The sequence below is a fragment of the Spinacia oleracea genome, chromosome 6 (genome assembly GCF_020520425.1).
Source record: "Spinacia oleracea cultivar Varoflay chromosome 6, BTI_SOV_V1, whole genome shotgun sequence".
NCBI lineage: Eukaryota > Viridiplantae > Streptophyta > Magnoliopsida > Caryophyllales > Amaranthaceae > Spinacia > Spinacia oleracea.
This window is the reverse complement of record NC_079492.1, coordinates 105,734,807-105,746,119: the sequence shown is the minus strand read 5'-3', so window position 1 is coordinate 105,746,119 and position 11,313 is coordinate 105,734,807. Positions and strand designations below refer to the sequence as shown.

Here is an 11,313-nt window from a genome sequence, read left to right as displayed (position 1 = left end):
TTTTAAGTATCTGTTGCTCATGGATCTTTACAACATTGGATTTTCAGCAAAAATGGGATCATAGCGGGAACGGTGTAGAAAGACGTAAAGAGTCAATTGTTTCCTACGATAGTTGTTCACAGCCAGAATGAAGAGTATGCTTGGATTTCAACATTTCACACTTCATTCATGCCTCATTTGTATGGAATTGAATGATAGTAATAATTTCAATTTCTTCCTTTTTGATGAGGGTGGGGTTATGGATTTCTTCATGATGTTTTGAAACATCTCCTCCTCAATACCAAGTGATTTGTTATTGTAAGTTCTGAAATGAAGCTTTACATTACCCAAATGTGCTAAAACTGTAGTTTCGTTTCTTTGACATTCTTGTTCCGTGTTCCTGTTAAATCTTCGGTGTTTTCCTTTGTGATATTTCAAAACATATATATTCAATGCCCTCGACTTCCATTGCTCATGTGTTCTATTCCTTTTATCATGTCATGTTCCTTTGATTATATTTTATGCGACTGGAACTGGTGTCTGATTGTATAAAACGATATTATGTTATTCCTATTTTTTATATTTTGTGTGTGTTGGGGTTTTTTTTTTTTTTTTGGGGGGGGGGGGGGTGTGTTTGTTAAAGGGTGGGGTGATGGAGTCCGGTAATGTAAAATGTAATGCAATTTCATACCTTCATGTCTGTGTATCTTCAGTGATGTAAAATGTAATGCAATTAAATTTTTTACAGGCCTAATTATGGCAGTATGCAGTATAACCCAACTCCTTTATGGGTAATGTGGGTCGTTCATTTCCACCGGCCATCGTGCTGGAAGCTGTGGATGGTGGTAGTCGGGGGCGACCTAGTGTTACTTCCGGAGATAATCAAATTTCATCCTTTCAAGGTTTAATCGAGACATGTGCTTGTGGCAATCCATTTATGTATCTCTCACTTGTATCATGTAGAGCTTTGTTGTGATGATGCCGAGTTCACTACATCTACTCTAATCAAGAAAGAAAATAGGATCATTTAGGTTAAAAGTGATGATTCCTCGCAGGAAATAGTGTAAATTTCGTTCGTTCTTTGTCTATCAATTCTATATTCCTCCACAATTTATATGGAAGGGTATTGCTGATATATTGGTCAAACTAAAATGCTCACTACCGGCTAACAAAAAGCTAATTCTGTGCAGACTTCAGCTTCAGCGCCTTTAAGTTACTACATTTTATGGATATGGACTCAAGTTTGTCTTGTGTTAGTTATTTTAGTTAACATTAGTTTAAATTCTTTTGTATGATTGTTCATATGTTAATCATGAAAAGCAATATGCAGAAGTGAATTAAAACTATATTGAACTCATTAACTCAATTAGTAGTGCCAACTGCTTGTAAGAGTGTAAGCTAACTTAAGAAAGTAATATGATACACCGTCAATTGTGGCATATTGCAAATTCTCATCTCCAATTTATTTAGTTTTGTTGGGGGTTGTTCATTTTTGTATTATAGGTTGAGTTCAATCTGAATCGACCATCTATAGCACATTCTAAAGCTTAGAGACATATGGCGTGTCAAGTTTCATGACCTAGAAGAAGAGTGGCCTTTAAGCATGTTTACGATAAGAAAATTGTGCCTTGCTTTATTAATGTGCATCGCCAGTTACTCTTTTATTGCATGCCTAAAGATTAGAGGTTTATTTCTCTTTGGACGGTTTGAAACCAATATCGGTTGTATTGTTTTCATTTCACTTAACTATTGCTTCGTCTGCCCTGATATTTTTTTTAAAAATCTATTCTCAAAGACTAAGACCTCAAAACATATATTGATATATTCTCACACTAGCTGAGGTGTGTAATGATATAGATATGACAAATTGTAGTTTTAGGAAAACATTTACTTGAAAATGGTAAATCATGCTTTTTGTATACTAAACTAGTATTTGGGTCCGGGCGATGCCTCGGGTTACTACGTTAATAACATTTACATTTATTTATTTTTATTTTCGCAATGATAACATGGAACATGTCGTGTCTTAGTGGTAAAGACTTTATTGTTTAAACACGAGGTAAGCAGAGTGCCACGTATCACATAAACTTCTTTAGAAACGCCTTTTAATATATAATATAGATTATATTAGAATAATTATTTGTGTATTTCAACCAAATAATTTATTACCTCAACTAGTTTAATTTAGGTTTGAAAAAGGTAAGTGTATAAACCTTTTCTAAAATAAGAAATGATACGGGATAAACAAAACCCAGATATTGCCTGCTTATGAGTTATGGCACTAGCATGATGAGGGTTTCTAAACCTCAAGTGACATGGACACAAGTGATCCAAATACAATCATCTTGAGTACCAACACATAATATGTCAGTATCAAAATGCAAAATTGCTTAGAAATACCACCAATATAAGTCATATGTGTTATTATTGGTATTCACATAATTTGTATTGGTACTAATATATTCTGTATTGGTATTCCAAATTCTGTATTGGTACTCACTTGTGTCCAATATGGACACAAGTCACTCGTGACAAAGACTTCCTCCTACCATGATACCCTCATCCTTCTCCAGAGTCATCTTCTAGCAATGGCGTCCTCTCTATTCTGATTCATGTGCTTCGAATTAATCGATTATCATAAGTCAGGGTTCCAATTTGAATCTTAATCTGATCACTAATTTCAACATGCCGAGCCCAAAGAAGAAGATGGAAAACAAGGGCTTTTTCGCTTCAATGTCTTCCAGCTTATCCATGTTCAGTAACGCCATGCATAGATCTGTCAATGGGTACTTTTCTTTCTTCTTTTCGCATTTATGACTCTGTGCTTCTGTAATTTGACGCTTATTTAAGTAATTAAGTGGCACTGATAGAAAATTTATTACTTTTGATTCTGAAATTTGTTGAATTCTCCATGTTTTCAATGTTGTTGGAAGCAGGAAGCTGAGTTTAGTATTATATAGTTATATGCTGATTCTCGTAATTGAATTTTGTGAATAATTCCAGTATCTCTATTTATGATTGACCATGCTCAAATTTTTGATGATTTTAGTTTCTAATTATTATGTGATCTCTAGGTTTATAGGTTATGAAAATCTGGAAGTGGTTAATCCTGAGGGAGGTAAAGATGATGCTGAGGAAGAAGCACAGAGAGGTAGGTGGAAACAAGAGGTGTGTATTTCTGCTGAATTGAGTTATTGATTTCTCCTGAATTTGACTTTTTATCCATGCCATTGCTGTTGCCGTTGCTATTTCCATTATACACCCAGGGACCCAAGTGCACCTAAGCTTGAGGAATGGGAGAACTTCAAATGAACAGAAAATAGCCTTGGTGTACCTATAGAATCTCTCATGGTGTTGTGTTTGATGTTTGATGTTTGTACTTCAGTAAGATGAGATTGTTTGTTTGTCGTGCTGTTCTTCCTTAAATCTCGAGATAATTGAATTTCATATTAGTCTTTTTTTTTTTTTTCCCCCTTTTTTTTATATATACCTACCTTACATTTATGCATTTCAGTTGCTGCATATAGTTACTGTCTTACCAACCCTTACAGAACAATGTACATCTTTTCGATGTCTCCAGGTTTTGAGTAGTTGAGTACTCCATATGATTTTTTTTGGTTTTTTGGAATTTTCTTAGTTAAAGCTGACCTTCACCATTTGAAACACTGGAATACTTAATCTCAAAGAATCATTGGAGTCTGTGCACTGTAGGAAAGATTTAGATTTGGCTTTCAGTGCTGATAATTTAAATCACTATTTACAATTTTACATGTTATTTCATGTTCCCCTTTTTGCCGACCTTCCATATTTACAGGAGAGAGATAGCTACTGGAAAATGATGCAGAAGTACATTGGTTCTGATGTTACATCAATGGTAACCCTGCCAGTTATAATATTTGAGCCTATGACTATGCTGCAGAAAATGGCAGAGGTTTGTGCTGTCTGTTGTTGTTCATTGATGCATGTGCAGTTATGTTTGTGCTTTAATTACGTGTAGATGTAGTGACGGGCTTTAACACGGGAACTGGTGTATGGCTGTTATAGTTAATGGAGTACAGCAACCTGTTAGATCAGGCTGATGAATGTGAAGATCCTTATATGCGATTGGTTTATGCTGGTGAGCAGACTTTCTTATTGAATCCGAGGCAAATTCCTGTACCGTTTGATTTGAAAACTATTCATGTCTTGGTTTGCACTTTGCAGCATCTTGGGCAATATCTGTCTACTATGCTTTTCAGCGCACCTGGAAGCCTTTTAATCCCATTCTTGGTGAAACCTATGAAATGGTTAACCATAATGGGATTACTTTTCTTTCAGAGCAGGTCCGTCAGTCTGTCTTTAAACTTCCTTATAACAGAATACATGATTGTAGCTTGTTTTGGAGCAGGGCTTTGACATGAACCTGGACAAATTTTTCTCTTTCTACTTTAGTTTGGCAATTTTACTATGTGTCCTCTTTTCTTGCATTCAATTTCATAGTGCTGATGGTTTGCATTTTCTGTATATTTTAGGTGAGTCATCATCCTCCTATGAGTGCTGGACATTGTGAAAATGAGCATTTTACATATGATGTGACATCAAAGGTGAAGACAAAATTTTTAGGCAATTCTCTTGATATCTATCCCGTTGGAAGGTGAGGATTAAAATTGTGTTTGTGGTGCTTCTTGATTCCCTGATAGGTATTGATTCTTTTTTTTTTGTGTCAGGCTTTCCCTTAATGTATGTTATGTAAAATATCCAAGCCTTTTGGTGTTGCATACTTGCGTTACCTTTCCATTATGCACGTTTGAATGTTCATGGTGGATTGACAAAGTGCCTAGAACTCCCCACACTGTACAGTGTACTGCTTTCTTTAGACTTTTGCTTGTCACCTTTAGATGAAAATTGAATGGCATTCTTGCTCTTAGCCACATTTGATAATTTCTTTGACAGACTATATTTTAAGGGTCTAGAAATGAACTTCAAAGAACCACATAATCTTTTCTATCAAAGATTTTATTTACTTTTTATCTTCCAAAAGCAGCCGGAGGATTCAATAGGGTCCAAGTTACCTTCCAAATTTAGAAGCTCTGTCTGTGTATCCTGCTCATCATCTTGATTGAACTTCCACTGTGTCCTTGGAATCTTCCTTTCATCTTCAAAAGCTTTGCCATCTTCCTCGAGTCTTTCTTTTGGTGGTAGGTATTCCACTCCACCTATGGTTCTGTGTGTCCAAATAAATTCCGACCAAGACTTGGAAGACATGTTGAAACTAATTGTCTTCATTGACATGTTCCTTTGGCAGTTGGAGTTGGTTTGTTGTGAAATAAATTTTATTTCTTCTTTGGTTGAAGGTTAGGGGTGAATTTTAGATTTATGGATAGAGGATTTTGAGAAACTGAACGCAAGAGTGGAGATAAGCAGAATAAGTTACTGTATTAAGTTTGCAGGACAAAAATGAGAGGTGCTATTAAGGGAGGGAGTGAAGTAGTATGCTGAGGTGGAGAGAGAGGGATGACATAAAATATTTGGGAAGTTCACTAAGATACTCGCCTAAAGGTGTTAGCTTTAATTATTAACTTTTAATAAGACAATCTTACGAGTATAAGACTAAAGTTACACTTTATGATCAAATAGCTATAGTTTATAATTAAAAAGTTACATTCTTATTGTCAAATAGTTATGATTTTCTGGTTAGTAGTTAAGTGATGCCAGTTGTCTTTTAAGTATATGACGGTCTTACGCAAAACTTGCTCTAGCTTTAATGAAATCCCTGTCGTTGGCTTGGATACCAAAAGTTGTTGCATATGGCCCCTTAAAGGGTTTCTGATTATTTAAGCCAAAATCTCCTAAAAAAAAAAAAGATTTCTGGGTTGTTTGTTACATTTTATCGGAAATTTAGGGGTAGAAAATCGCATTCAGAAAGGCTAAAAGCTTTTAAAAAAATTAAGCAAATTTTACTCCAATAAATTAGCAATGAGCTTGGATTTATGTTCCCCCTAAAGCTAGCTTTGACTTATGAGGCAACAAGTCAGAAGAGAAGGTTCTTAATCCACAAAAGAAAAATGGAGTCACTTATCACCAACAAACTGTTTAACTTCCTTTTTTAACGGAGGCTCATAACGCTGTAGCATCATATCTGTACCGCTAAAGAGGCTAATCAAGAGAAATCTATTGGAATGCTAGATGAAAGCTCAGCACAAGGGCATCATGGGGCAAGTAATGGTTGTGCTGGCTCAGTATGGCAGTGACGTTGCTAGCTTCCCGCGTCATTCTGGGACTGTGGGCATTTGTTTCCTATCTTCTAAAGAATGGGCTGTGCTAATTTACACGGTGGCTGTGCAGCCCTCTGGTCTGAGCTACAAGTTTTTTGATTTTAGATGTAACACAAATTGGATCCAAGGCTCTCATTTTGTGTTCTACCTCCATCCAAAGGGGATTCTATGACATCACTGTTAGTTAATGGTTAGAATTTTTTTATATGTATCTTGAATCCTTGATACTTTTATTGTCACGTGAACTTATGATGTGCTGGATAGTGAATAGTGGTGAAGTAGCTAACTTAAAATGTTTTTGTTTTCACTTTTTTCCTTTTAGTTCTTCTATTGTTTAATCATGGTTCTGTTGGATGCAGGACTCGTGTCACTCTTAAAAGAAGTGGTGTAGTGTTGGATTTGGTCCCCCCTTCTTCAAAAGTTCATAACCTGATCTTTGGTCGGACATGGGTAGATTCACCAGGCGAGATGATACTAACCAATTTAACTACCGGAGATAAAGTTGTGCTGTATTTTCAACCTTGTGGTTGGTTTGGGTATGTAGTGATCTTTGAGTCCTTTGATCGCAAGATTTGTTTTTCAGATAATGACGCCACTAAGGATTTTCTGCTACTTGATTTTTTTTCTTGACATATAGTAGTAATAGTACCATTACCCCAGTGTCTCTGATGAGAACCGTATTAGAATGTTTGAAAGCCTGCTATTTCTCAGCGTACAATAAGTAGAAGACAGTTTAGTAAGACATTTGGCCCATTGCAGTCCGGAGTCTTGACATGGAATATCCAGTCTTTTCATGTTGCATGTGTTTCCAGAGTCCGAACTGTCAGTACCACATGCTAGCTCTTCGATAGTGTTCCTGTTACTTGCTTTTCCTATTTCTTCTTTAATTTTAAGCTTAATATTCTTGAACTCTTTGCTATTTTGGTTTAGATGAGTATTTTTCATGGTATATCTAGACTATCCAGTGTTGCCTTTTTTGTATGTATCACAGAACTGACAACTCTATATTCGAGTCCTTCAGGCTTCAAGACTGTTTTATTGGCCTTGTTCTCCTTTTTCTCTTTTTGAAGCTAAAGTTCAGTCCCCCCCCCCCCCCCCCCCCCCCCCCCCCCCCCCCCCCTGGTCTATTATGGGCTATTTTAAGCTTGTGTTTCCTTGTAGGGCTGGTCGGTATGAAGTGGATGGTTATGTATATGACGCCAATGAGGAGCCTAAAATATTGATGACCGGTAAATGGAATGAGTCAATGAGCTGTCAACCATGTGATGTGGAAGGGGAACCTCAACCTGGCACAGAACTGAAAGAGGTACTTATTTAAGAGATTCTTTTTTTTCCAACTCCTATTTATATGGTGGCTTGCTCCTGCCAGAACTCTAGAAGCATTCAGTAGAACTGAGAATCTTAGAGCTTAAGGTTGCATGGTACTCCGTATCAGACTTGCTGACTGGCTTATTTTTGAGCTTTTTTCTTGTTTAGATGTGTCAGCTCTGAAGTTTCCTCTCCTTGCCTGGCATAAACACACTTTTTTTTCAATTAGTATCTTCTTGTCATTTGTATGCAAATGTGAGTATAACTCTATGTTACTTGACTCTTCATTTTACCTCAAGTACCCGTGTCGGATCCTCTACACTCGGATGATATGGACACTGGATGCTTCATTTTGGACCAAAATCATGAATTTTTTCCACAAAATAGCCGAGTCGGATACTTGGACACATACCGTTTTCCAACATCGGTACCCGAGTCCGAGTAACATAGGTATAACTTACTGGATGATTCTAATAATAGTCTATGCGATGGAAGAACAAAATATACGAAGCTTAATTAACTCTCACTGAACAGATTCTGGTACATTGCATGATAGTTGATACTAATGTCTCTGAATTAATAGACTAGGTGCGTTTATCTAACTTTCAAGCCCAGTTCTGAGGTTGATTTCGGTCAGACATTCCTCATGGCGTTGAATATGTATACTTCGCAGGTCTGGCATCTTGCAGATGTTCCAAAAAATGACAAATATCAATATACATACTTTGCCCACAAGATAAATAGTTTTGACACATCACCCAAGATGTTATTGGCATCAGATTCACGTTTACGACCTGATAGATTTGCTCTTGAGATGGGTGATTTGTCCAAGTCTGGTGCTGAAAAAAGCAGGTTTGTCTATAGTTGTATCTGTGCTTTTTTAGGCTGTTATCTTCATGAAATGAGTTACCCAAGTGAATGCTAGCCGATGGGCATGTCATTATGTTTCAAATGCAATAATGACAAGAGCCTGATCATTTTTATGGGATATTCTTCTAGTCACTCTGTCGCATAAGAAATTTTACACTTACCATTTGTAGTTGTTCTGAGATTAACTCCACACTTCCTTTTCAAGTTTAAGTAAATAATTTAATTTTTACTTTACCTAGTCTCTCTTACTTTCCCTTCTTTTCTCCGTCTATTCAAAAAATTTAATCTACATGTAACAACTATTCTTGTTCTCCGTCCCCGACCCAAGTGTGAAATTCATTACAATGTGGAAAGAGTGCTAATTTTCCTGAGATGTGTCAACTAGTACTTTGGAGTTTCGCCATTTAATCATGATCATAATACGTATTCTGGTTGTTTGTGGAAGTTTCTGAATTTGGATGCTTCCAGTAGCTTGTAGGTTGAAAATATCAGTTTCTATTTTATCCTATGTTCCATCTTGGCTGGTCTCCGAGAGTAGCATTCGGACTGATCCTGTGCTGCTTCTTTTGGTTACACACTTACACCTGTCCAATGTTCATTTCTTGCAAGGAAGCAGTACTATGTTGCCTTTTGATGATACTACATTCAAACAACATTCAATTGTCTTCTGTTTATATTCATACCATGTTGCCATATTGATTTGATGAAGAGAACTAGTTTTGTGGGGACTAAGACCATTTGAGCATGTGATAAATCACTTATATTAAGGATTTACTCTTGTTAATGGCATCTCATGGCATGAACAACGCGCATGAATGAGAGATTTGTAGGATTTACATGAATTCCTTACCGTACTACACAACCTAATACAAAGAAAAAAAATAAAATGCTGGTGGACAAGCACTTGTCCCTTTAAACAGCCAAAACCTGTTCTGCAGAACAATGAATTTTGTGCTGTTAATAATGTCGTTGTACCTAAAGGGGTTGATTTTTTTCTGGTTCAGTTTGGAGGAGAGGCAGAGAGCTGTTAATAATGTCGTTGAACCTAAAAGGGGTTGATTATTTCTGTTTCAGTTTGGAGGAGAGGCAGAGAGCAGAAAAGAGAAATCGAGAAGCCAAGGGTGACAAGTTTACTCCACGATGGTTTGATTTAAATGAAGATGTTGCAACTACCCCCTGGGGTGATATAGAGATTTACCAGTACAATGGTAAATACACTGAACACCGGGAAGCTATAGATAGTTCCGACATTGATGAGCTAGAAGATGTGAAGACCAAGGAGTTCAACCCTTGGCAGTACAATGATTTATCTAGTACATGAGGTAAAAAATTCCCACCCCGATGTACTGTCTAGTGCAAAATTGTCCCACAAAGAGATTACTTTCTTAGCTTTCCTAGCCCTTACCTTCTCCTGCCAAACGAAACTTAAACCAAAATAAGGCCTTTACCCATCAAATTATGTCAACTACACAGGTAGCCAATAGGAATCTTAAGAAAAATATGTTGGCTGTTTGTTGCTTGAAGTAATGTTCCGAAATAAACTACACCGAAACCATGCCTTTAGACGTGAAGTCTTGTCCATTGCATGGTGGTTTTCACTTGTTAGAGATCTAAAATCTAGAATCCATGTAAGAACTTCCAACATTACACCCCCTTTGGGTTTGAAAGATGGACTGTCAGGCCAAATCCTTCCATAGGAAAAGGTGCAAAGAGGTTATAAGGTTTAGCAACAGGGTATACTGTAAAAGAGGGTAATATAACCATGCCTAGGTTACATTATAACTTGATTTTTTTTGTTTGCAGAAAATTGTTCACTGTCGTTTTACTGCAAATTATAGGAGTGGCCTGTGAATTAATCCAAAGGATGATATGATCTCTCCTATCAGGCAATCTAGGAGCTACCTGCACTAGATAGAAAAAAGTATCCTGCATTCAAATTTGTATAACTCAGTTAACGAAGATGATTTCTTCAGACAGAATCAACAGAGGCCGCCCTTTAGCATTCCTCCCTGGTATGCATGCTCTCATTGCTCTGCCTTGTTTGATATTGCTTCAAGTTTGATGTATTCAGGAATCAGAATAGGTCCATCTATAAATTGTTAGCTTATATTCTGTTTTATCTGCATATTGCTGTTTGATATTTGTACTCATGGTGGCTCCTGAGATATAAGCCTTTATCTGTTTGACTTCAGAATTTCTTATAAGGTTTCTGGTTTTTGGCTTTATGAAGCAACTAGTGGAAGAAGGTTTCTTGTTCAATACTGCTTCAGCATTAATCTTAATGTAAAAAGAAATAACCGTTAATAAGTTTTCTTCGAAGCATCTGCTCCAAAGAGTGTATGATCATTTTGGCATATTATGCAAGCATAATAATCCAGGGAGTATGTCAGGGATCAGTTGCTGCTCCAGTTTTTAATTTTTTAAGGGTGGGAACAGTATCAATCATCAACAATCTATCTATCTATCTATATACGGAGTATCATACCAAAAGAGAGAAATCAATGTGGTGAGACAAGTGCCACTCCATTATCTTTGACTTTATTACTAAAGAATCAAGCCTAATATTAGACTACCTAACACAATTTTATTATAGTACAGGGACGGAGCCAAGACTAAATTCTAAAGGGCACGGATTAAATTGGCCACTCCGTATATGTTTTTATATGAAACTAATTTCTATATATCATTATTTATAATTTACTAATTTCTAGAAATTAAACACTTTTCATACAATATCTAAATAAAATTAAGTATTTAGTATTATATTAGGATCTAAAGTGTCAAACACATACTTCGTACATAGAATGAGTACTTATAGAAGTACTTGATCCCTTCGTCCCTGATTGTTTTCCCCATGTATCAAAGTATTTTTTATTAAGAATTGATTGTATGAAATTGAGAT

At 36.4% G+C, this 11,313-nt stretch overlaps 1 protein-coding gene across 4 annotated transcripts; it reads left to right on the top strand.

The window, feature by feature from the left end:
• Window positions 1-2,472: 2,472 nt before the first annotated feature.
• Window positions 2,473-10,670, top strand: LOC110802540 (oxysterol-binding protein-related protein 3C). Of its 4 annotated transcripts, XM_022007966.2 has the most exons (11): window positions 2,473-2,765; window positions 3,054-3,147; window positions 3,794-3,910; window positions 4,024-4,096; window positions 4,183-4,301; window positions 4,491-4,612; window positions 6,593-6,769; window positions 7,395-7,539; window positions 8,215-8,393; window positions 9,486-9,733; window positions 10,215-10,670. In XM_022007966.2, the coding sequence occupies exons 1-10, from the start codon at window positions 2,665-2,667 to the stop codon at window positions 9,730-9,732; spliced, it is 1,374 nt and encodes a 457-aa protein (XP_021863658.1). In that variant the 5' UTR covers window positions 2,473-2,664; the 3' UTR covers window position 9,733; window positions 10,215-10,670. The 4 variants fall into 4 exon arrangements, with proteins under 4 accessions (XP_021863658.1, XP_056686855.1, XP_021863660.1 ...); XM_056830877.1 differs by lacking the exons at window positions 8,215-8,393; window positions 9,486-9,733; window positions 10,215-10,670 and adding exons at window positions 7,841-7,991; window positions 8,076-8,135 and having other exon boundaries at window positions 2,490-2,765; XM_022007968.2 differs by lacking the exon at window positions 10,215-10,670 and having other exon boundaries at window positions 2,493-2,765; window positions 9,416-9,547.
• Window positions 10,671-11,313: the final 643 nt, after the last annotated feature.